Genomic DNA, 26,620 nt, shown 5'->3' on the forward strand with positions numbered 1-26,620 from the left:
CTCCTTCACCATGGAAACATCCATAAACAATGGCTAACATTAATAACTCACTGGTTTCTTTTAACGATCACGTCTACTGACAAGATTGTTTAGATAATCATTTTGGATTTAATAACCGGCACTTAAGTCAAATTGTTCAACGAGGAACATTATAGCTTTGGGGTGGAAAGCGCCACTGTGATGATAATGAGACCATCAAACGTAGTGACTTTTTAAGGGAAACGCTGCCATCTAGTGGCCAAATGCAGTAATTAACTGGTTAAAAACCCAGTTTCTACGTTTTTGGAACGTCAGATAAGACTGATAAAAATATATATTGTTAAAAAAAATGCTGAGAGGCGACCTTATATTTGAATACGTGTATACCGTGACAAATGAACCAAAATATAAAATACGCGTGCATGACTTGGCTACTTTAAATAGGCTATTTGACTACTTTAAATACAACAAACCCAAACTAATTTACCGCACAACTTTTATTCAAAACATTATGTGAAAGGTATAACAATGAGACAGCATAAACTGTTCTATCGAGCGCGATTTATCTTCCTTCACGTAGAACCATTTTAGCTCCGGATATTCCGCCTGTTTACGCCGACGTATCATGATTGGCACAGGCCGCGCCGAATGAGAACCGTCCAGAAGCATGATAGACAGCAACATTGGCCAATAAACTTACGAGCTCCTGCAACCATGGCGTCTGTGCCTCGTCTGCTGATTTGCAACCCGCTGAAACGGGATCGGTGAAGAAGGGGACCTTCGATCGGTTCGCCATGGACTGTTCTAGGATCAGTGAGGTTTAAAAACGACTAACTGTAGAGCGGTAAGTAAGAATACTGTCAGCAACTTTTGTCTGAATCGAGGTTAGCGCTCGTAGCCAGAAGAGTTCGAATGAAACTGACGTTTGGACGGTTTTGAGCACATGAAACGGTGGAATATCACGTTTCAAACATGATGGTGGCTTTGGCCTTCCCTACTAAACATCAAAACAAGATGATCTCCTCTCAAAGTCAACACTTACTTGTGCACTCGGATTTCTGTGTTACAGGCTTCTCTATACGTGCAATCAACGCAGCATTATGTCACATACTCACATTTTATCCCTTTTTTTGCATATTCTCAAATCCTGTTTATTGTCTATACTTGGTTTTAATGTGTGGAAGCGACATACCGTCGCGCGCCCACATGCACGCGCTCTGAAGTTCAGCCGCTGTCCGTGATGCGCTGCAGACCGTGACGTCACGAGACATCGCCTTAATTATATGAAATGTTAAAGATGCCAGCATCACAGTTTAGTAATTCTTTTATAACGGTTATGTATTCCATTGTTTTTTAAATATATGACAATATGAAAGTGACTGATAATAAATGACTGATGCAAGTCAAAATTAACTATATTAACTGTATTTATATGATTATTTATTTATTTAATACATGTTCCGGGTCCCATGGTGCACAATTTTTACGTGCACGTCACTACACAGAAAACCTAATTCAATTAAACGAATTAAAAACACTTGGATTAAAATGAAACTATTTTGGCTGACAACATCAAACTTTTATTTCCGTAGCCCTTCCCCATCAGCCTCTTTTCTGGTATGGAACGCCCACTTTTCATGTTCAGACTTGTTATGGTTGTTTACATCATGAAAATATTTTATTTTTTATAACTGAATATCCTGCCTCAGCTGGAAAATCACATTTTATAAGTAAAATTTGGTTTGAATGATGTTTTATATTATTTCATGTTATTGTTTTATATGATATAAAATGTATTCAACATACTGTATAATACACACACCCACATTGTATATACATTTTAACTGTATTTTTAAATTGTGTCTTATTTCCTAGATATAAAGTTACTTTAAAAAGCTGATCGTCATTGTACCTGTGGAAAGGAAAAATGGATCCGACTACGGGTATGCACATGTCGGGTGTTCCCCAGAACGCTGATCTCGTCCATGTCACTGTCAGTAACCCCATGATATCCATGTATCAGCCTCAACCGCAACCTCCAAACATCACTCAGATCATCGCACAGCACCTGGTATCTCAAGAAGTCTCCTGTCAGGCCATACAACACGCTATTCCATCGCACATCCAAGCGCCGTCACACATCCAGACTCAGTCTCACATCCAGCCAGTGACACATCTACAGCATCAGCAACCTCAAGGCCACATTTCAACACAAGGCCATATAACAACACAGGATCCATCAGAAGGCCATAGTGCACAAACATCTCAGGACTGTGCAGTGAACTCGGTGCAGGTCCCTTTTGCAGAAGTAGCCTCTCTGCTGGACCCAAACATGAAAAGCTCAAAGGCCCGTAAGTACCAGATCAATTATGAGGAGGTGAAAAGGAGATTGGAAGCACCTGAGAAGATGTCGCTCCGGTCTCTGGCCGCCTACACGAGAGTTAGCCGAGGTCCGGCTAGTAAGAAGACCCTGCTGGAGTCCCTCAACGTTTTTGGTCTGTCACCGAGCACCAACACGGCTGTGTCCAGCTCCTTTTCTAAACTAACCGAAGGTAAGCCTTGAAAATGCAAACTCTAGTGTTTAGCGAAATAATTTTACGTGAGATTTCATGGTGAATCGTGTGATTTCTTTCAGGTGACACAGCGGCCCTTTGCAAAGACATGAAGGACTTTGCGCTGCAGTATGTAGATTATGAAAACATGGCTAAACAGTTGCTTCCTGAAACAAACCAGGTGCAACATTGGTCAAAAATCATTGAAACAAGGTAAAACATTGTAGTGATACTGTAATACTTAATGCTTTTAACCAATATGATGTTTTTTCACTGTAAAAAAGTCTCTAAACCAAATAATCGAATGCTGTGTGGTTGTGGTTTGATTCAAACTCTTTGTTTTGGTCGCATCTTACCATCAAACAGGAACTATCTTGAGGGGATGCGAAAAATGTTCAATGAACCCGCGAACAGCCACCTGTTCTCCAACGTTACGCACGGCCTCGGTAACGGAATGATGGACGTGGCACTTGACATCATCGACACCGTCATCGACAGACAAATCCGAATTCTCTCAGGGAACACAGACCCCAAACCCGAACCTCCATCGAGAAGGATCAGGAAACGCAACCGTAAGCCCAAAGCTGCCACAGAAGACGGCAAACCTAAAGACAAAGGTAAACGAGGTCGAAAGAAAGGAAAACAGATGCGTCTGGATTCCGCCGTTCCAGAGGTTCAACAGTCCACAGAGATGGAGAGCAACGTCTTAACGCTGGTCTCTGTGGGATACGAAACCATTTCAAGCGGACTCAACACCACCAATGCAGGTCTTGCTTGATATCACGTGCCGGAGGGGCACAAAAAACACTGTGAATTCTGAGTGCAACATTTTTTCACAGAAAAGTTTAGTTTTATAATGTTAAGAGTCGAGAGTGAATACTTTTCTCCTTCGGTTTGGTCAATCAGGAAGAGATATTGTTCAGTGTGTAGAACATCATTTTTCTTACTGTGACGTTTTGAGTTAAACTGTATCAATCATTCATTGAACTTTAATTTTATAAAGAGTAAACGTACACAGACACTGTATGCTTTTAAAGTAGCATGCAAACTACACTTTTAGAGCACTATGTTTTATTATGTTAAATTTAAGCGTAATAACAGTTAATTTCGTTAAAACATTGTTCCATTCTGTTGTACCTAATTTTACAATCAAAGAGAAATTTAGTTTAAATAATAACATATCTTTTCGATTGGACTTTATTGTTAGTTTTCAGACTATTTATTTCCATTTTATGTCTGTTGTGTAGTGTATTTGAACAATTGTACTCAGTAAATTTGCAGATTGCTCATCATAAGCTTGTATTAAAGCATTACCTTTTTTAAACTATTTGTATATTCTTTTTCAAGGAAAGCATATGGGGTTAGTTCAACCAGACATTAAAATGTGTTCATCATTTACTCACCCTCTTGCCATATCAAACCTGTGTGACTTTCTTTCTTCAGCAGAACACAAAAGATATTTAAAAAAACGCTGGCTCTCATTGACTTCCATTATATGGACACAAAATTACTGAGACATACAGGTTTTGAATTTGAGGGTGAATTGAATGATAACAGAACTTTAATGTTGTGCTCATCCCACACACTTTGCGCTTTTTTCTTAAAAAACTGAAGACAACCCTGACCAGTTTTAAGGATTTTTTTTTTCAATTATGCGTGTTATAATCTCAAATTAGTTCAATGCCACTCCATTGAACAGCATTTGTAATCTATTGTACTCCTACAAATCATTTGAGGTTGGTCTTTAGGGTTGGTGACTAAGTTGTGGAGGCCCCTCGCCCTGTCCTCGGAGAGGCATTCGACTAGTGCTGCAGTTCACAGTTGGACCTATTGGCCCTGTCCTGCACGAAACCTCAGTGAGAGGATTTGAAGTGCATTATTGTAAGTCTGAATCAGAGTCTGAATCTAACCAGGGGAGAAAATGAGGGCGGGAGTCGCAAACAAATACGCATGTCTTAAAACAGAAGGACACTGGATAAACGTGGGACAGAGCTACACTGACAACTGAAGGAAAGGGAGAGAGAGATGGAGTTGTGCGATGTTTTAGAACACAAACACAGTCGTAATCTGGGACGCAATAAGCAAAACTGAGAAAGTAAACAGGTCACCAAGACCTCGCGTAGTAACATATGGACAGGATGGGAGCCAGTCGTCCGTCGCCCAGCACACATACGGGTAAGTATTCAACACAATATAAAAACTTGACTATTGAACTGATTCAAAGTGTTTATAAAAAGAAAGTTGATTTTATTGTCTCAGATTCAGTTCGTGCCGCAATAGAAGCACTCAGTGTGAGTACAGAACTCGTCGAGGAGGAACTTAAGCCATATCTGGACACAGTGCTGACTGTTGCCATAGAAAGAAGTGAGTCCCTGCACACATACACTTGATAAATACCTACTGAGCAGGTTATATTTGACCTGTTTTATATACAACCTAAGTAGTATCAGCTTGTGCGTATGCACATCGTGCAAATTGTGTTAGTACTGAAAGCTGCTTAGTGTGTATTGTAATTGCATGTTGGCTATAGAATAGCTAGGCATCAATAAGGCTAATATCATTGGTTATTATTACCTGGGACTGATGTTGTCTCTCATTGGTCTATCAAAGTATGCAGTCAAATGGTTTGCATTAGTGTAACAGTATATAATTTGAGATGCATCATGTCTGATTGGCCAACGCTTGCATAACAGCTAGTTTCACATCCTAAAATATTGCCCTATGGTCTCTTTTTAAGTGAATTCATATACACTTATTTGATTTTGATAGTCAACTTTGTTATAATCTCTAGTCAGATTAATCTCATTAGTCATTGGCATAGATAAAGGCATGGATTGTCAGAGCACATATGTGTTGAAGAAGATGTTTAAATTAAGAATATGTGAGCCCAGTGGATGTGAAAACAGAGACTATCTAATCCGCATTTGTCTCTCAGCCACTGGGTGACAGGACTGATTAGTCAGATTGTTTACTTAAACACAAATGGTCTGGTGGCTAGACATAAGTGGATAGGAATAGTTCAACATGTTGGAGACAATAGTTTTTTTGTACTTAGTTGATGTATATTTCTTGATTGTTTTGTATGTTTTCCTCTCTAGAGAAAGGCATCGCTGAGCAGGTGGCAGACAGTGGGATTTTGCCCGTGCTGGCGCAGATTTTAAGAAGAAAGAGTACACTAACCACGCCCACAGTCCGACTGGTGGCTGAACTTGCCAGAGATCGTAAGAACAACGTGTTTTAATTGAGCATGTAATGTGGTTAAAAACTTTTGCTGGTAACCAAACGGTTGTAGGTAGGAATGTTCCAAGAAGTGATTCATGAACTGTTACCAGTGTGTCACTAAAAAAAAACACTTAAAGGGGTCATATGACACGGCTAAAACGAATATTATTGTTTGTTTTAGATGTTATGTAATGTGTATACACGATTTAAGGTTAAAACACGCTGTATTTTCCACATAACGTGCATGTTTGTATCTCCTCTTTGCCCCGCCTCTATGAAATGCATGGATTTTTTACAAAGCTCATCGCTCTGAAAAGCGAGGTGTGCTATGATTGGCCAGTTAACCAGTGCGTAGTGATTGGTCGAATACTGCAAGCGTGTGAAGGAAATGTAACGCCTCTTACCATATTTGGAACATCAGGTTCCAAAGCAATTGTACTGACAGGTACACCCACCTTACTTGCGTATACATTTGGGCGGTCTTAGTCAAATCATACCACGAACTGACGTAGATTTGTGGGGGTGTGGTTACACGAGGCGTTTCAGGCAGGTCTGGGTGAGCATTCACTTTTAGATAGAATGCATCTTTTGTTTTGACCCTTTTTTTTGTTGCAATTTTACGTGTCTAATACATGCATGAGCAACTTATAACACACCAAAGACACAGAAAAACACGTATTCGGCCCATATGACCCCTTTAACTTCAAGTCGCTCTAGTGACATTTTTAGTTGCTTTACTTAAAGGAAGTTTGCTAATAATGGTAGAGTTTGCTCATGTCTGTTGGTTATGGGTTTGATACCCAGGGAACATATGGAAATTCTGCCAAATGCAGAAATGTAAATAAACAAGTGCTAAGACATTTTGTTCCTTTAAGTTACTTAATATTGGCAGTCAAAAAACACCAAAATGTGTTTTTAACTCCAACTAACAATAAGGTCCAAAAATATAATGATTTGGTTGACACGCACATGATTTTCTTCAAAGTTCCTTTGAGTAGGAAGTAAATACAAACTTCACTCTAAAAATGTAGTCAAAAAGGGATGAACCCAGCTGCTGAGTTAAATTAATCCAAAAATGGCATACATTTGACCCAAATAATGTGTTAAAACAACCAAGCATTTTGGGTTGAAACAACCCAGCATAGGTTAATTTACAACCCAATGGGTTGGGTTCGTTCATTTTTGACCCAATGCTGGGTTAAAGGAGGGTTTTAAGAGAGTATTTTCAAGGAATATGCATCTTTCAGTACCCATGATATACTGTATCACAGTACCATTTTAAAATCTGATATCACTGTACCATTAAACAGCTACTGTAATTTTTGTAAGAATGGCTTTTGGACTTTATGAACCACAGTAACACTTATATCACTGTATTGTGTAGGATTGTGTCATTTCTGTCGGTTCTGTCTGCCTTCAGCTCCCGTGAAAGAGCAGTGCTTTGATACAGGCATTGTGTCTGCCCTCGTGACCTTACTGCTCAACCAAGACCAGGACCTTCTCCTGCATGTGAGCCAAGCCATTGCCAGGATCTGCTATGACAGCAGTGAGTGAACTTCAACTTTTGTCCCATCACTGAGATCCAATGGAAAATCAATGATGTCTGTATGCTAGATGCATTCTGAAAATCGATAATTCAGTTTGAAATAATTAATTTAGTATCCACAATTATTTGTTCCATTTTATATAATACATTGTACCACATACATTAATATTACTGTATATCTGCCACTGTTGGTCACAGTATAAAGCATTAGAAATCCTTTTATTACTCAGACCTGCAGCAGGAGAGATTCCTGAGGCTCGGAGCTGTTCCCCGTCTGGCATCGGTTCTTCTCCAGCACAGTGGGAATGAAGCACTGCGGAGCTCCTGCCTGCTGGCCCTCTGTAATCTGTCCAACATGGGTGAGGAGGACGGCTCCATGCTGGCGTGGGACGAGGGGGCACATTTCAGCGAGGGGGAGCGCGTGTTCCGTGGCACCTCGAGATACTCGTTCGGTTTCTCTTCGGCCGTGACGGTGGTCAGGCTGAAACAGACTAACGGCCAGTACTCAGTGACCGTAGAAGTTCTTCAGCGATGCTCCACACTGCTGTGGGGCGCCAGCAACAGGCGACAGGCTGGGCACCGCTTACCGAACTTAACCCACCTGGGAAGCTGTCCTAAGTTGTATAAAGTCATCAAATGCTCGGTGAAGAACATTCCGAGGAACCGAAGTCTGAGGGCGACAGTGTTTCACACCCTCTTGTGAGGCCGAAAGTTCAAGTGCTTTTGAACATGCGAGGTGGCTTAAAAGATGATCTGGTGTAAACCACATCCCAAAATATAAGGAGCTCATTTCAGCCTTTTGTAGTAGAGAGTGGAACCTTAAATGCTTTTAAAGCGATAACAAATAAAGGACGTAACTGCATTCAGTGTCCTATTCCTCAAATTTGATGGGTAACAATCAAGGGTCAGCATAGCGAGTCAAGTCACAAGATGTTGTGTCCAGACAGTTTAAGTCTTGCTGGGCATAGAATACAGCAACAGGTGCATGACGCCAAGCTGCAATCTGCTAGCCTTTCTGAACTGTGTGATTAGTCCATAAGAGGCCTTACAGTAGTGGATTATGTAGACCCAGTGGTCAGGGTCAGTGCAGCTACACTCACCCAGGTCAACATGCAACTGTGTTGCAAAACGCACCAAGATAAAAACAGCATTTTCAGATTACAAATAAAAATTGGGCCTTTTGTTAACATTCCCCATGTTTTGAGTCACACAGGGTTCCCACAGTCATGCATGAAAAAAAGTTGGAGATATTAGGGTTGTTATATTGTGTCTGGTTTGAATGATGAAATGCTCTAATATGTTAAATGCTTGATTGCTTCAACGCAAGTTATTCTTTGGAAATCTGAAATGAATATATTAGCGCCCTGTTCACACTGTCAGTGACCGGCAGCGGCAAAGCGACACAAACACCTTCATTCCAATTGTAGCTTAGTGACGTCCGAAAAAAGGAAGTGGGCATGTCTAGTGATGCAACAAAGTTGAGAATTGTTCAACTTTATGCAAATGATGAGCAACTTTTAGAAGCGTTTACCAATGGGACTAAAGCTGGGAAGCTATTTACGTCAATAGCATGACAACGGGCAGATATTTCTAAAAAGTTGAATTAAATAGCATATCCGATCAATAATTAAACCTGAAATTAACTGTACTGTAACTTTGGTTTGCTAAGCTTAAAGGTCCAGTATATGAAATTTAGCGGCATCTAGCAGTGAGGTTGCGAATTGCAATCATGGCTGACTCCACCCCTCCCTTAGAAGCACTAAGGCGGCTGACACAGCACTAAGATGTTGTCATGTTTTCGCTTCTTTGCCGAAGGAGATAATGTATTTACAAAACACGCTCTGTAGAGCAGTTTGTCCGTTTAGGGCTACTGTAGAAACAGTGGATAATTCCATGCAGGGGGACCCGCGGTGTATGTAGATGGAAATAGCTCATTCTAAGGTAATAAAACAATGCTTCATTATATAAGGTCTTTATACACCTCTGCAGACATAGTTATGTACTGTATATTGTATTGCATTTATGTCAATAGATCCTCAAAAAAATTACACACTGGACCTTTAAATTGCGCTAAAATCACCTTTTCCAGCGGCCACATTGAGCCTTGCATTCCTCCCCATTCATAGTAATGGCTCACTTCATTCGTCTCTTGTCAGTTGGTAGTGTGAATGAAGCTTGATGTTTACAATAAATGAACATATTTATAAATGGGGTTAAATTGTAGCAAATTAGTTTTAATCTAAATCATTCAGTAAAATTTGTATACAGGAAACGCAACACTTTTTGGTAAAGTAATGGAAGTTTCATTTGTCAAATGGTGTGGGAACCTTGTGTTTGTAAACTAAAGTGCATTTTTGCTGCCTCCACCAAGTCACACTGTTGTTCTATTGTGACTTTGTGTAACATCCTCTCTCATTCAAAAGTTTGTAATTACAAGCAAACCTCGTTATCACATTTGTGCTATCAGTAAACACTTCTCCTTTCCTTTTGTTTAATTCCATTTCATTTTCTGACATCAGTGGTGAAAGTAAAATAACACTTCCCTCTAGCTTTCTTTTGAAAGAGGACAGCTAGATTTAAACTTGATGCATGCTTGTCAGTGATGAAGCCATTCCCAGTGCGTGCCATTCCCTGACCAGCTCCTGAGGTTTGCTGACCATGTCGTTCCAGTGGTCCAGCTCTCGGCCTCTGGCATACATGAACGGTCCGATGACCACCACACCCAACGACACTGCAGAATACATCAACATTTTATTTTACATGTTGACTATTATAATGTGAAGTGGGGTAAAATGTGTATTAGTATGTATGCTTCCGTTTTATTCATTGCAATAATTTATATTTTGTATTAGCAGCATTTTTTTATGCTGGTTGATAATGTAATTATTTGCATGTTTACTGATATTTCAATGCGTACTGTATGCTTGATTTGTTTTGCATTTTTACAGGGTTCTCCACAATGTTAGTCACCCTACAACACTGAGCATAAAAATGATTGACAGAAATGTACCTGGCTCCTCTGTGATTGGCTGCTGGAGTTGAAGGGACAGGCAGGCTGTGTCCAGCTGCATGGGTAAAAGTCTGAAGGTAAGCCTTTCATTAAAAGACGGATTGATGCCTTTAGCCACGGTAGTCCACTTGTTTCTCACCACCTGAGTATGTATCTTCAAAGAGACCTGGACACACACACCTGACCCACCCATTATACAGTTGAGTTCATAAAACACTGGCCTTAGACATTTTAGTCGTAGCGAAATAATCTCACCAGCATCACTGCCGCACTGCAGACCTCGTGCTCTCAGAACAACCACAGTGAGGCGATGCAAAGACGGATTGTAATTCAAAGACACCTGGATGTCACCATTCTTTGATAAAGGCTAGAAGAGCAGTAATAAACATTAGGGCGATGCTCCTGCTCTCAAGCAATTCTGGAATCAGTATATTGTAGAATATTGTATCAAGTACTACTTGATCACTCTCGTTGTCCAGATCCCTCCACTGAACTTTGCCTGCTGCCTCCTTTAGTTCTGTATGTCTCAAGGGTATCAAAATCTGCCCAATGAGATGATGCTTCCTCTGCTCAACAGTGAACAAACTCATGTGCACGGAGCACTGGTCCACACAGCTGTTGGATACCTGTTAGACAGAAGACGGGTTTGTGGTGTAATACAAAATATTTACCATGATTTGAATAATTTATATTGGTCTCATTGTGTTTGCAATGCAAGTGTATTACACTTTAAAACATTTTTGGCGCCTAAGAGGGATAGTTCACCCAAAAACAAATATTCTGTCAATATGCTCACCCTCCTGTCATTTCAAACCTGTATGACTTTCTTTCTTCCGCAGTACACAAAAGAAATATTTGTGTTCTGGGAAAGAAAGAAAGAACACATGAATGTTGGTGACCAAACAATGGCAGTACCCATTGACTCGCAGTGGTTTGATGTCTATACGATAGAAGTGAATGGGTACCGCCATGGTTCAGTTACCAACGTTCCTCAAAATATCTTGTTTTATGTTCTGCGGAAGAAAGTCATACAGGTTTAAAATGACAAGATGGTGAGTAAATGATGACAGAATTTTCATTTTTAGGTGAACTAACCTTATAGGGCCTAAGTTTGAAGTACAATCAAATTTCAACAACCTATAAAAATAAGTTGAAATTGCTTCACTTTTGCTTTTTTTTGATGAGTCGAAGTAAAGGCATTGAAAAAAGTTGAAATGGTGCGTTGAAATGACTTATAAAGTCATTTCGGTTGTGCTTAAAAACGTAAGCAACAAAAATGTTTTACAGTTGTACCAATTTTTATTAGTTGTTACAAAAAACATGCTTTTTAAAATGACTATCTGTGATGGTTAACAACATGTGACGAGTTTAATGAACCCTCTTGAAGTGACAGTAGATGGCGACATCAGCTATAGATTTGTAATTCCAAGCTGTCACCAAACCTTTTTTGTAAAGTAAATGAATTTAAAAAATGAATTCACAAACCTAACAGTAAAACCTCTCCTATGGTGGGAGATCTATAACTTTATCTGAACATTAAAACTAAGAAATATTTTTTCCACAACCTGAAACACAAAGCTGTCGTTGAACGTCGGATGACGTCCCTTTCGCTTGGCCTTGGCCTGCCGATGACGTCGTTCATCTGACGGCAACAGTTGGAGTTTGACCAGTGTGATGTTACCCTGACACAGCGAGGGCAGGTTAGCGGCGCGGAGCAGAGACACAACCAGCTGCTCTCGCTCATCCTGGTACCGTAAAGCGAACCACAGACGCACAGCCGAGCCGTTCGGTAGGGCCCACTCGCCAGGCTCCTCCGGAAGCTGGTATAGGTCGGGTCTTAATCTACCAAGAGGAAACCAACCTCAAGAACGACAGAGAGAGAGAGAAGACAGAATGAAAGACATGAATGAATTCTCCTGATCATTTTTGTGCTTTATTATTCCAATCCTGACATACTCCCTACTGTTAAAGAGCCTCGCTGGGTGTGCAGGTCAGGGTGGTGCTCCCATTCCTCCGCATCCTCTCTTCCCTCCCTCTTCTCCTTAATTTGAGATGCTCGCTTGAATCGAGGAGGCACAATGAAAGGAACATCACCTGAGCTGTTAAAAACATTCAGATTAAAAAACCTGAAAGCAATTCATTTCACATTTTAGCCTACAGAAAATGTAATGAGGTGGCCAATAGTTTTTGAGCGAGGTGAATATTTTCTCAGGTAAAGTTTACGTTTGAAATGCACTTTCTACAGTGAAAAAAAGAATTTTTGCTGCTTGTCCAATTTGATTCATTTAAATAAGTTAAATCAACATCACTTTTGTACAATTTTGTCACATGATTTTTTCATGTTCAGTTGTGTAACTTAATCCATTCATGTTGGCACTAAATAAATGATTTGTGTTGTGTTAACATATAATTGTTACAACTAGGCAGAAGATTTATATTTCCCAGCATGCTTTGCGTAAGACTGCATTTTGAGAGTTATTTTCTTAATTAAGTGTTGTTTAATGTGTTTTTCAGTAAAGAGAAACACTTGTTAGGGTTTAATGTTCATCTATCTATGAGAATTAGAGTAGTTTGTTATGTTTTTAAGTTTTGTGGTTACCATTGTTTAGAAAAGAGTTGCCTTTGCTTAGGTAGTGGGCGGTTACATTTGTGAATTTGAGTTTCTGTTAAATTTGGTTAACTTCATATCTTGTTAGAGATAAAAGAAAATATTATGTCACATTAACTAAAATCACTTATGTTGAGAAAGTGAAATGAAAATATTTAACGATAACATAAAAAAATCATGTTTGTTTAACAAATATAAATTCAGCAACTTGAACATAATGAAATTATGCTGAGTAAACATAACTTTATTATGTGCAACCGATCATTTTTTCATGTTAATCCAACAGATTTTTTTTTCAGTGTACACCAACACATGGCAACTAAAAGCTATTAAATATTTCCACCATTATTGCTCAGAAAAAATACTTCTATTATTTAGTGTGTTTTTAGCAAAACACAATTTACACAAAAGTAGTAATTGGCACTGGAAGACAAGCAACAGCTGTCATACCCATAGCTGCCGTTCTGTGATGTCTGGAGCACCGGAGTGGTGCATCGTGGGATTGTAGGGGTGGTTGGTATCAGTCCCCGGTAAAGTATTTGGGCCTGCCTCTTCCTCCACAGCAGATAGACCGATAACCCAGCCAGCAGAAGCAAGAGAAATGCTGCAGATAGTCCACAAGCCAATGCCACAAGTAACAGATCTAATGGCACAAACACAAAATTAACTCTTTTATTTTATTTCTCCACCCTTCTCACACTAGGACATGGTTTTTGCTTTAAAGGCGGGGTGTCCAATTTCTCTTAGCCGTTGTTGATGTTCAAATCACCACAACAAACCCCTACCCCCATCTTTCGCTTTCGTCAGCGCTCGGCTCGGCTAATGTCCGACCTGTGCACTGTGCACCTTACTGCTGATTGGCTACAAGGTTGTTTTGGTACTCGGCCCGACTCAGTTGTCTAAAGCGTAATTCAGAAATCGGTTACCCCGCCTTTAAGTGAATTTATTGTGTCACACTATTGGATGATCTCTTTCCTTCATTCTTTTTCAATAGACGTGTCAAATGTCTTGTGTTAACACACTTGAATGGTGCATGAGAGAGGTGGGGCATTTTGTGTCGCTACTGAAGAAACACTGCATGTATTTCTAAAACCACTGGAGTTTGTTCCCTCAACTCAACACTTTCATTGTTTCTGTAGAGAATTTACAGTAACCAGCTGGAGGAAGCTGAAGGTGTGTGAAGCACATTTGGAAAAGGTCTGTCATTTATTTATTACTTTAACACTTTATTAAATAATAGTTTTAAAACTAAAATTTATATTGAACTTCTCACATATTGTCATGTCATAGCATAATACTGCAGAAAAAACTCAGTAAACAAAATCTTAAAGTGATAGTTCACCCAAAAATGAAAATTCTGTCATCATTTACGCACCCTCTTGTCATTTTAAACCATTATGACTTTCTTCCGCAGAACACAAAAAAGATGTTTAAACAAAAGTTAGTAACCGAACAGCACTGACCCCCATTCGCTTCTATTGTATGGACACAAAACCAATGCAAGTGAATGGGGGCCAGTTAACAACATTCTTCAAAATATCTATGTCTTTTGTGTTCTGCGGAAGGAAGAAAGGTATGCAGGTTTGAAATGACAAGACGGTGAGTAAATGATGACAGAATTTTCATCACTTTAAGCGTTTCACTTTTATAATTGTTTCAGTTAACAGATATTAATGAGGCAAATATCTCTAAGCTAAAATAAGGATGATTTGTATATATTTAGTCTAGAATTCTCTCATGAGAATCTGTCATTCTCAAACCGAGCATTAGTTAACTGGTTTAACCAATAATCTGCTCAGTAGTGTGTTATGGCACACGGATATCACATCCGTTTAAAGAATGATCACTTTTCCCTATGTCTTACGATACTTGCATATTGTTTCTGACACAATTTAAATTGCATGAGATGACCGAACACTGTTCAAATATTTGCATCTGGCAAAACAAACAAAACGTGATGCATAAAATAGGTTAGCAAGGACATGCTTAGTTTAGGTTTGTAATAATATTTTACTCACCAGCCATAGAGAACTGTCTAAATCCTAACTGATGCTTCTCTTTTCAGTTTATCATTGGTTGCCCATTTTGCCAGTATGCCCGGTGCTCGTCTCACTGGTTCTCTGATCTCCCATTGAGAGTAGGCTTTGGCTTCAGTGTGGGTCACTATAGGTCCCCGAAGGCTTCCCAGGTTAGTTAATCAACACCATGTAAAAAACCTGATATGTGCTCAGCCAGCTGCAGAATTCATTACCAAACAAACACCAAGTCTGGGCATGCAGAGGGCACAGATTCACAAGTTAAATGAACTTCCGATGAAACCAATTTTTTGAAGCAGCAATAAAAGACACCAATGTACACATTTACGCATTTTGCGGAAGCTTTTATCCACTTACAGTGCATTCAGGCTTCATATTTTGCATGTCCTGGAAATCAAACCCATGATCTTGGTACTAACAACATAGTCTGCTAATACAGCTAGCTATAAACAGTTAATCCTTTTTTTACTACTAAATGTTCTTTGTAGTGAAGTTCTTTCGACTATATAACCATAAGAACCTTATACAGAAAACCCTTTCAGCAGGTGTATTTGTCTGAGTTGGATTCTTTCTTTAAATGAAATCCCATCTATGGTTTTCAACTTAGTTTAGTTAACATGCAGCCTTCACAAAGGGTTAATGAATAACCTGTGGACAAGAGGGGAAGTTTATCAGGTGCAGTAATCAGGCAACACATCTGCTGTTCCCACAATACATTTAAAAGCAGTCACATGTAAAAGGTGCTGTGTGTAGTTTTTTGGAAGATCTGTTGACAGAAATGCAATATAATATATCTTCGGAGGTGTATAAAGACCTTACATAATGAAACGTTATGGTTTTATTACCGTAGAATGAGTTATTTCTATCTACATAAACAGCGGGTCCCCTTGCATGGAATTCGCCATGTGTTTCTACAGAGTGCGTTTCGTAAATACGTTCTCTCTTTCAGCAAAGAAGCGGAAACGTGACAACATCTTAGTCCTGTGTCAGCCACCGTGGTGCTTTGAAAGGGAGGGGTGAAATGAGCCGTTGGTTGCAATTCGCAACCTCACCACTAGATGCCGCTAAAATCTCCACATTGCTCCTTTAAGGGCGTTTCTATATAGGTTGTACATAAAGTTATAATACAATAAAATCCAATGCAATATGTGATATAATATAGTATAATATTATAGTATAATGTAAGTTTGCATGTTCTCGTTGGGTCACCGTGGGTTTTCTTCTGGGTAGCCTACTCCGTTAAATCAGAAACAAAATATACTATAATGAATATAAAAATACCAAAACGATATAGTATATACGACATCTTTATGCATTTTCATGAATTGCATTCATTTACAAAACAGAAATTAAGGTTCCCATTGCATACTTTTAGTCCTAAAATCTACAGTACTTGCATGGTCACCTCGGATTTAGAATATTTCCCACCTCAACCCGGAAATAATTTCTGGAACGTCGCTCTTTCGTTGTTAATTGTAATGTATTTAATAATGTAATGTAATGTTTTAATGCTACTAAATACTTTGACTAAATCCAGGCGTTACTTCTGGGTTGTGGTGGGAAATATCAAATCTGAGGTGTCCTGAACTCAGCACAAGTGTCCTACTTGGTATAAAATTAAGTTAAGAGGCCGAGCCTGTTTTGCAAAACACTTTATAATGCAGGGGGAAATGCACATATACCTGACACACCTGATTTAAAGTAACAACAAACAGTTTCTGTGTTATTATATCAACAAGACCTTGTTACTGCAACAGGTTACAAACATTTCCGTAAAGAGACAAAAGGTTTATTCAAGCCAATTCAACATGAAAATACTCTTGATTTTACTATTGTTTATTTTTGTTGTTTGCTGTTATATTATAATGAAACAGGTAAACTGAGTTTGCAGGTGCATGTATTGCAATAATATGTGACAGATGAATCCGAAAGATGGCTCTGACAATCAAAGACAAATATCATGATGGTTTCCCAGCATCCACAACATCTCAAAGAGGCTGTTTTTATTGTTCCCATGACAACTTAAGAAAAAAGACAAATGAAAATTCAGCGTGCTCCTATTGAGCATGGCTGTTTCCATAGCAACGGGAAGACGGACTGGTTGAGATGGGATGAGTAAGAGGCAAGGGCTACGAGTGTGTGAAACGATTGTGTGTGTGTGTATATGAAAAGAGTAACTGATTGTGCATGTTAAAGGATGTCTGGTTTTCCGCTTCTGATTTCTGTTTCTCTAAACACCTCACACACATTGTATCCCCCACCCACTCCCTGACGAGCACGCAACCCTCCTTGGCTTCGCACCATTTCAGTCTGTGTCTCTTCACGCCTCCTCCCCCTTCCACAGTGGATTTTACTCTGAATCAGAGCCTGTGGTGTGTAATCAGATGGCAACAGATGATAATCCGACAGAACTCCCACTCGGTCCTGTTTACATGGACCAGAGAGAGCGAGAGGAGAGGAGAGAAGCTGGCTGGGAGGCGAGAGGAGGAAGTGGGAGGTATGTACGTCGTCTGCATATAGTGTGTGGATGGGAGAAGGGCTTGTTGACTTACCTGTGGTCTTAAGGGAAGACGCAGCTGTGTCTGTGTAAAACAAGAGCTGCGTGGAATACTGGGTTGTGTAGTGAGAACGTCAAACGGAACAAGAGCAGAAGGTGATGTATTTTTATTTGATTATTATTTCATGAGATGTCTGTTGAATTGGGTATGTTTCCATGAGCGCTTATGTGTGTGTATGAAAGTGTTTCCTAGCGCAGGTGTACTGTAGAGGTGGGGGTTAGGATGTGGGTTGAAAAGGGTTACCGGTGGACCTTGTCTGTTATTTTTAGATGCAGTGGGTAGTGTCATGTTTTCCCATGATGGCTGTGTGGAGACAACATCTGTTATTGTGTCTGCTGCCAGAGTTTTGGTCAATTAGCAAAGGTTATTTTCAAGATCACACATTGGGTTTAGTGCATAACTTTTCTACCCGGTTTTTCTGAGGTTGTAGGCTACGTTTTTAAAGAGCTTAAAGGAATAGTTTACTCTAAAATAATGTTTTTTATCATTTATTCACCTTCATGTCAAGAAGATATTTTGAGAAATGTCTCAGTGGTTTCGTGTCCCGTACAGTGGAAGTCAATGAGGGACAATGTTGTTTGGTTACCAACATTCTTAAAAATATCTTCTTTTGTGTTCTGCAGAAGAAAGAAAAGTCATACTGGTTTGGAATAACATGAACAGCCATTTTTTAGGTGACCTGTCCCGTGCTCTCGTATTTTCTAAATGGATTTTTTAAAATTCCCAGTGTTCTAAATAATATTCGTATATGGATATTAATATGTGACAGTGTATATGTTTGTGTGAATGCTTCAGGTGCATGAGCTGGATGTATAACTTCCTAAAGTATAGATATTTCATCATCTCATGTAAACTTGAAGCATGCCTGAACAAGGGATATTTAAAACACATCTCTTCCGTCAACACCTGACCGATTATTACTGACTTTTATTTCTTTTCTACTCTTTATATCCTTAAAAAAAACGTAGCTTTGTATATTGTGGTGGGCTATATGAGACCAGTTTTTATTGCACTTATGCTTTTTGTTGTTCGATTTGCTTCTATTGTTTACCTCATTTGTAAGTCCAAGCGTCTGCTAAATGACTAAATGTAAATGTAAGGTGTTTCAATTCTACATAGTTTTGCAGACACAGATTTCTATGCATACCTGCTTTAAAAATGAGTTATGTTATGCGATCTAAATACCCAGATTACACAGCTTTGTTCAATGCATTGACTTAATTTACACTGAAACAGGAAGTTACGGCAGGACATATGGAGTGGCTCCTCCCCCTTTTAAAATAGTATTAGGTTTACTCCACACCTTGGAATTTGATCAGAAGTGCAGATTGAATACAATTTAAAAACAAATTGATTAACAGATCAAATATTCACATATGCCTGGCTGTGATCTCCCAGATGAAGGTTAGTTTTAAAGTTACCAACAGTTTAATGTTTTACAGTTTGCAAATGACTTGTAATTGTATCCTAATTTAGTTACTTGGTGTTTGGTAACAAAGGGCCGTCTGTGCAACAGCAACACTGACTCCATGACAAACAAGTCATTCATAAGAAGACAACTGATGGCACCTGTATTCATAGCAACTAGTTTCTCATTAATTAACCATTTGATAGTTAATCATAAATAATAATAAACATATAATAATATGTTCATGCAATGGTATGTAAAATCATGCTCCTATTAAACAGCTACTTGAATTAAGGTACAATATTCAACAAGCATATTTATTCAGCAAATATTTATGTATCAATCATTGGGAGCTGAAAACAAACATTGTAGCAAAAATTATATTCAAAAAATGTCAAAGTAGCCAGAAATATAATCAAGAAGGAGTATTAATCCAATTCCAACCATACAACAGAGAATACAACAGAGCAGGTATTCCAAAACATTTAAAGAGTAAGTAGCATATGATTTTTAAGGTCCTACTTTGGTTTATGGAGTGTCCAACAACAAGTTTATGTACATACAAGGTGTAAAAACACTATTATGTCATAATAATAGGCAGTTATTCTTACCATACTTCTTGTCTGACTCTCAAATGATTCGTTCCGCGATTCAACCGTCTAGTCACCTCCTATCCGCTAGCCTAGTGTATGTGATTGGTCAGATGGTGTAGTCTGTTGTGATTGGTCAAACACGTTCATCATGTGTCTTGGACTAGTTGACACGGCATACAGTGTACGGTGTTCGTATCTTCAGATGTTATTACAATACAGATAGTACTCGACTCAGTTTTTGAAATAAATACTTTGAGAGTTAATAGATTGAACAATTAAATTAGCCGAGTTAATAGCAAGATAAACAAACTGCAATACCCCAGAAATAACGGTACATGCTAATGATAGCGTATGCATTAGCTAAACACAGACATAAGGTACACAAATATTTCTTCAAGTTAAGACAAAAATAAATAGTCACACTTACAGGTTGTGATTCGGTGGAGCTAACAGGTCCAAATAAGGTTGATATTGCCCACTCTATCAAGGATAGTCGTTTCACATATCCTGCAGTGAACGCGCCAAGATTATTGAAGCAATCTTCGGTGAAATGACGCGCGCACAGTAAAACCCTGGGGTTATACTCCTTTGGTATCGTTTGAAAAATTAATTGTAACCATTGTTCCCTCAGAAGTTCTTACTTTGGTAGTTGAAATAAGACGGACTTAGTTTCACAACGTAGAACACAGGTTCTAGACATGATACACACGCATCACGAACGAGCGACAGTGTTTTGGAGGAGGAGACTAGTGGCAGTCCCAGCAAAACGTAGGCGGGGACTATGTGTAGTGACGTAGATACGCGGCGGTTAGAGACTCGGACTAGCTCATGTCTTGTTTGCATGATTCAGAGACGACTCCCATTTTTACAAGCCAATAACTTTGTTATTTATTCACCTTCGGACTTACAACTTGGCAGACAGCTTACTTTCAAACACGGCAACATAACACACTGCATGAAATGTAATAATAATATATAATAAAAAATATAATAGTATTTAGCCTAGGGCGGCTACTAACACGAATACCAAAACTTAACATAAACTCTTAAAAATTAAAGCAATTTATGCAATAGATAGATGGAAATCTTGCAGCCTGCACGTTTCTTACCTTGACCACCTTCATCCAATTTTCTGTTCCGCTCTCAACAATAAGTCCGGGAAACTACCGAGTAGGCACCAATTAGAGGCCGCATTTTTATGATGTCATCACGTAGACTTCTTACAAAGTATTTTGCAGTATTTTGAAACTACAAAAATACAAACACTGAAGTATTTTGATACAAAATATGATCAATATGATTCAATATATATATCAATCAAATACAAATTACAAAATACTATTTTGAAGTAGCGAAAACGTTTCTTTACTTTTTTACATCCTTAGCCACCACAGCACACACTTCTTCTCCTCCTGTCTCTCTCCAAGTCCTTTTCCATAGCTCCCCCTAGAGACATTTTCCATAACAACTACTGAGAGGACACAACACAGACCAGCAGTAGTCCCTAAAGTGTCTCCCAAAAAATCTGCTGGGGTGTCTGAAGTGAGTTGTTGTAAACATGAACAGGCCTGCCACACATTCACTCGGGGTGCTTTAAAATAAAAGACTGACGCTAGAATATATTTCTGTCGGAATCCTGCTTTAAATCCATTCCTTTTAATATAGGAAACTTCATTTCTTGAAATCAACAAGTAATCATTTAAAATCTAATGGACCTTGAATTGTTTAGGACAATTTAAAGAGTTTGGTTCCAAAATGAGATAACTCCGTTTTTAAAAAATTCAAAAATCATGTTTTTTATTATGTTTTATTGTGTTAGTTAGCAGTATTTTTTGAGTTATTATGGCTTAAATGAAAACAAACCAATTGCAGTTTGATTGATATTAATTGGAATGCACAATAAAAAACATGATTTTTGAAAAATAAAAAGTTATGAGTTATCTCATTTTGGAACCAAACTCTTCATTTTTACAATACAGCATGCCACTCTTTTGGGACCGGCTAACAGGGAACATATACATACCTTTGGCTAATGTTCTCTAAAGGTTTTCTCAATAAACAATGTTTGTACAGTAACGCTAAAAGAGCGTTTTATCAACATTATATGTCATTGCTAAATGTACTAAAAAGGTTTATATAAAAATGTCAATCGTAGTTTTAACATTGTTGTTAAACATTCGTAACATTTTCGTAACATATGGAGGATATTAACAAAACGTTCTTAAAACATATTTTTGTTGGCCGGGGAAGAGAAGTAAAGTGGTCATCTGACTCATATGGATTATTGTGGTTTTATCTTTCCATCTGTTTGAGCAGCAAGTGTATAGACCTACAGTATAAACTCTTAGCTTTCAAGAACTGTAAATAAAACTAGATATCTGAAGAAAATCTCTGTGGTGCTCACCAACGCAGAATTCGACGTCGATTTATTAGGTTGTTGTGGGTTTTGCAAGGTTAATTGCCAGCAAGCACCATTAATGACGAGAAAATCCAGCTTTACGCTGGGCACGAAAGATTTAAGGGTCATGCAAGTACAATATTAATTGATGAACTTGATAGCATGAGATGTTTTAAAGGCATTGAAAGTGAAAGGTCTTGCATTAATTATAATATAAACATTAATGTGCATACTTTTATAATAACTTTCTGTTTGTCTTCCTTGGTAGTAACTTCACAATGGAGGAAGGAAAACGCCCAACATCTGAGATCTACCTCCCAAGCATCAGCCTTGGATCTGTAGATGCTGAAACACTGGACGGCCATGAACTGCCGATCATCTCTTTATCCAAAAGCTCCACAGAAATGGTGCACGAGTCTGCTCAAAGCATGGAGGTGCCATGGTGCCGACAGCATTTACGGAAAAGTGTCAGCAACACGGCCTGCACTGTAAGACCCGCTAGCCTGGGTGGACCAATGGTCCCTATGACCTTGTGTGACTACGAACAGGGAAGCATGTGCAGTAGAAACAGCACCACCGAGACTGTAATCTGGCATGGAGGAACTGCAAGACCCTGGAGCATCACGGAGGGCTCACCTAGAAGGACTCCATCTCCAGATCTGCTCCAAAATCCGAGAGTGCCATGCTCACCTTCCACAAATAGGGTGAAGGGTCTGGTAAGCAGGGAGGGATGTTGCGGACCTGCTGAGAACTTGACAGGATGCAGTTGTTGCAGAATGACTTGTCGGATGGGTTCTTCGTCTATTAGCAATAGCGTCACGCAACAGGTAGCGAATACACTGGGCTACGCTCAGAGTAACTGTGAAAGCCAACATTTAACTGCATGCTGCAGGTGTGCCTGTGCCGGACAGGTGATGAACGCTGGCTGTCTGAGGAACGCTTGCAACGTTGTTCCCTGTCCTGGACATTTGATTTCACGGCCAGCTTGCGTGGGAAGTCCATGTCCAGGTCAAAGGTCACTGCTCCATTCAGGCTTGCTCGGATTTCCACCGCTTGTATCCTCAGTCAGCGAGACCAGACTGGACAGCCGGAGCTCCGGGCACTACTGCGGATCTGAATTAAGAGGACAGAACTCATCCTGCCTCAGAATCGACCGGACAGACCTCCAGACTAGTCTTAACAGGGTGGTGAAAGATGCCACCACCATGACGTCAAACCATGAACTCAAAGACATTGGCGTGCAGACATTGTCCTTTGTTACCTCGGTTTCCCACGTGTTCCCTGAAATCAGTTTAAGGGCAGATCCTACCTCGGACGTGTATCAGACCACGGAGCGCACGTGTCAGAGGACCCCCGTGAAGGAGGTGGAATGGGACGCTGAGGGTATGACATGGGAGGTATATGGTGCGTCTGTGGACCCTGAAGAACTTGGCCTGGCGATCCAGAGGCATTTGGAGCTTCAGATCAAAGAGACGGCAGCTGCCGCGGCTGCTCAAAGTGAAGACTCCACAGATACTGTCAGCAGCCTGGCGCTCCAGCAAAGGCGACGCAAGAAGAGCGAAGGGATTATAAATTCTTTGCGCAGTTCGATGTGTTGCTCTATCCCTAATACTGTAGGAGACTGAGGCTGGGCTGGTGATGTTCAGAGCCGTGTTGCGAGCTAACGGAGCGTAAAGCTACCTTTTAAAGTTTACAGATTGTGGTGTACTAAATGTACCTTCAAATATGGCCTTGTTCTTGTCTTGACCTCCTATTAGATCCCTTTTTTGTGCAAAATATACGTATGTGATGAACACTAAATGTTAGCCTTCTCTAAGTGACAGGCTAAGAGTGTTTTGATTCTGCTTGTTAGATTTGCAGAAGTTCAGCAAACAGCAGATTACTAAACATTGCACAAGGAACCTTATAGGTAGCCTCAGCCACTGCATTACCGAACGTACGATTATACGAAACGTAGGAGATATTGCACACAAAAATGGTCAAAGATGGCGGATGTCAATGGCTGTACTGGAAATTCATGATAAGAAGGTACTAAGGTTGACAGAGATTGGTGTGTCTCATTCAATAGCAAGTAAACTGGATCTCTGCAACGTATATATTCTGTATTATGCCTGAAATAATCTGTTTGTTTTGCTTACACTTTGCTTGTCACTTTTGTCAAATAGTCTCCTCCTGTCTAGGCGGTTGGCCAAAATAAATCACAATGAGGACCATATTGCAGGTCTACCCCAATTTAATGAAAGCCCAAAGGGCTCCCTGGAGCAAGACCTGAGAGTTAGTTAGTCAATCCGCCTGTTGAGTTGTGACGTAGGAAATACCTTTTCTGGGTCCAAGCCTCTACTCATTTCAAGTGAGGGAACTACTGAAACAACCATTTAGATAGTACAGCTATTTATTCATATCACACCTTTAATCAAAACCTTTATTCACTCCAAAGTCTCCAGGCTAGGAATATTTTAATAATTCATAGATAATGAATCGCTGTCTGGCCATCTGGGGTTTTATTATAGAGATAAAGGTTAGGTAGTTTTACACCACACAATGAGTGTATATTAACGTTTTTGTTGTTTGCCCATGGCTTAAAAAAAATCAGTACACTACTACTGTATCAGAAATTCTTTCGTTTTTGTGCAGATGCTTCTATATTAGCATATATATTAATTTAATAACTATCAGGTTTTTCTTTGTTGTTGCTGATGTAAAAAACTGATCTAAATGTCTTACCCTCTGCCGGATTGGTTCGGCAATGATTTTGCCGGTGGGTCAGTGTGGGCTCATAGCCAGAATCAATAGACAGAGCTAAAAATATGAATGCTGGAGAGGTTTGTGGGTGTGTAAAGCTGGGTTCTTATCAGACCTATCAGATCATGATCAACAAATATAGACTCAAGGTCAGTGTTTCTGTTCTTCTGTGCTACAATATAAACTAGATAATCCCCAGTACTAGTCCGAGGCTCAGGGACAATCTCAATTAAAAACGATAACACGCACATGCATACATACGCGCTTGGGTTTTGGTTCCAAAATCTGACAGAAACTCAAATTCAGTTTGAATTGAATTGTTCAGAACGATTGTATAGGCAAACATTATTTTGTCCACTTTTAAATATACATATTTATAAAGCTTCATTTTCATGTTTAACCATATTTTTGTAACGTAATATTACAGCGTTCATGATACAGTTATTAAAATGCCTCATATCTGTGTAAGATTTTCACTTTATTATGATTACATATGTTGTGTGCTATATCACAACTATATCATATACAGAATCAGTTTTTTTGGTAATAGGTCGTAATCCAAGCATCTGTCCATTTGTTCGTTCATTAATTGCCTGAAAAAATAGTAGTTAGGCCTATGTAAGTAAATTTCTGACCAAATCAACAGTATGTGCTGCATACGTTGCTTTTGTTTTGCTTTGCCAAAGCATCTGATTTTCTTTTGGACCAGAACATTGTGATTTAACATAAGAGAGACATTACTGGATCAACACAGTATGATGAAAAAGCTTTATATAGGCTTTCTACAGCAAAAACTATACTAATGTGTTTTAATATTGCAAATACTGAATGTCTTGAAACATACAATAAAGAGGTTGGTATACAACTCTGGTTCTATGTCTGGTACTGAAAAACAGTGTGCGAGCCATGTTTATGATAGAGCCATTGATCTTGTGACAAGGGAAACGCAGAGGTCTTTGTTCTCTTTGTTTTTGAAGAGTAGTTATAGAGAAAAGGAAAACATGAGAATGGGTAAAAAGGTCCAGCTACTGTACACTTACTGATGTGTTCAGGTAGATTGCACTGGACATTTCCATGTCTCTTTCATTGTAACATTGAGTATTTGATTGAGCTGGCACATTCTATGTTATTGACCGTTCCCAAGCTCCTCATCTCCCTTCTCCAACATTTGGATTACTCACAACAAGTGAGTAACACTTAACCACAAGCAAAACACAACAAAACTCTATTTAGCATGTATATGGCCACATGTAGATGGAAATTAATGAATCAAATAAATTGTGTCTTGAAAATGGCTCTACCATACTTACAGATGTGTTGTTTAAAAAACATCAAATGTCCTATCACCTGAATTTCTCCATTGTGCCCTCTGCTGGTAATGTTACGCTACTGCATATTAGGGCTGATATCAAATCACATTTATGCATTTGCCATTGACTCACGAGTGCATTCAAGGTATACTTCATTTTATTTGTATGGGTTTTTTGCGCCTTACCAAACCCACAACTATGCAGGCCTACTGTATAAACTTACTTTGCAGCTAACTCTCAAAGTTATCAAAAACGTTCTTGCAGTAACATATGAAGAGTTCAAATGCAAAACCTCTCAGTGCCGTGACACTTTTTCTTTGAAAACGATTATTTTTATCAGGCTTCAAATAAAGCACACAAACCTCTGGCATACATCTATTTGACGTCTATTATACGTCTAGATCTGCAAGACGTCTCAAAAACATCTGCTGTCAGATGTCATATAGACATCTAGAATTTAGAATGGAAACAAACTGGCAGACGTCATACAGATGTATGGCTATAGAGGCTTTTGCATCTGAATTCTTCCATTATATGTCACTAATATTCCTTCTTAATGTTATAAAAAGTAAGTATAAAACATTATGTTAATGGTTTGTGGAACGTTTAAAACTTTCAGAAATAACGTTTTCATAACTTAACCGGAATGTTAGCAAAA

General features: G+C 39.1%; 4 protein-coding genes across 9 annotated transcripts; 3 read left to right on the plus strand and 1 right to left on the minus strand.

Moving 5' to 3' along the window:
• Positions 1-692: 692 nt before the first annotated feature.
• On the plus strand, positions 693-3,811 carry si:ch73-127m5.2 (uncharacterized protein LOC561202 homolog). The gene is made up of 4 exons (XM_057358857.1): positions 693-823; positions 1,855-2,531; positions 2,615-2,744; positions 2,898-3,811. The coding sequence occupies exons 2-4, from the start codon at positions 1,907-1,909 to the stop codon at positions 3,307-3,309; spliced, it is 1,167 nt and encodes a 388-aa protein (XP_057214840.1). The 5' UTR covers positions 693-823; positions 1,855-1,906; the 3' UTR covers positions 3,310-3,811.
• A 673-nt stretch (positions 3,812-4,484) lies between these two features.
• On the plus strand, positions 4,485-9,831 carry si:dkey-21e13.3 (uncharacterized protein LOC100150043 homolog). Of its 2 annotated transcripts, none has more exons than XM_057359351.1 (5): positions 4,485-4,706; positions 4,791-4,895; positions 5,630-5,752; positions 7,138-7,299; positions 7,530-9,831. In XM_057359351.1, the coding sequence occupies exons 1-5, from the start codon at positions 4,661-4,663 to the stop codon at positions 8,000-8,002; spliced, it is 909 nt and encodes a 302-aa protein (XP_057215334.1). In that variant the 5' UTR covers positions 4,485-4,660; the 3' UTR covers positions 8,003-9,831. The 2 variants fall into 2 exon arrangements, with proteins under 2 accessions (XP_057215334.1, XP_057215335.1); XM_057359352.1 differs by having other exon boundaries at positions 7,174-7,299; positions 7,530-8,032.
• Positions 9,832-9,847: 16 nt separating this feature from the next.
• Positions 9,848-14,942, minus strand: syt15 (synaptotagmin XV). Its single transcript, XM_057359218.1, has 8 exons — positions 14,936-14,942; positions 13,368-13,560; positions 12,266-12,408; positions 11,875-12,170; positions 10,768-10,935; positions 10,565-10,676; positions 10,310-10,489; positions 9,848-10,030 (listed from the first exon to the last, which is right to left on the minus strand). The coding sequence occupies exons 1-8, from the start codon at positions 14,940-14,942 to the stop codon at positions 9,876-9,878; spliced, it is 1,254 nt and encodes a 417-aa protein (XP_057215201.1). The 3' UTR covers positions 9,848-9,875.
• LOC130569608 (uncharacterized) lies at positions 10,325-26,333 on the plus strand. 5 transcript variants are annotated; one of them, XM_057359349.1, is made up of 4 exons: positions 10,325-10,386; positions 14,057-14,114; positions 14,983-15,105; positions 22,179-26,333. In XM_057359349.1, exon 4 carries the CDS (start codon positions 22,189-22,191, stop codon positions 23,533-23,535), a length of 1,347 nt encoding a protein of 448 aa, XP_057215332.1. In that variant the 5' UTR covers positions 10,325-10,386; positions 14,057-14,114; positions 14,983-15,105; positions 22,179-22,188; the 3' UTR covers positions 23,536-26,333. The 5 variants fall into 5 exon arrangements, with proteins under 5 accessions (XP_057215332.1, XP_057215333.1, XP_057215331.1 ...); XM_057359350.1 differs by lacking the exon at positions 10,325-10,386 and adding an exon at positions 13,698-13,959; XM_057359348.1 differs by lacking the exon at positions 10,325-10,386 and having other exon boundaries at positions 14,015-14,114.
• The last annotated feature ends 287 nt before the right edge of the window (positions 26,334-26,620 follow it).

The sequence above is a fragment of the Triplophysa rosa genome, linkage group LG18 (assembly GCF_024868665.1).
Source record: "Triplophysa rosa linkage group LG18, Trosa_1v2, whole genome shotgun sequence".
NCBI classification, from domain to species: domain Eukaryota; kingdom Metazoa; phylum Chordata; class Actinopteri; order Cypriniformes; family Nemacheilidae; genus Triplophysa; species Triplophysa rosa.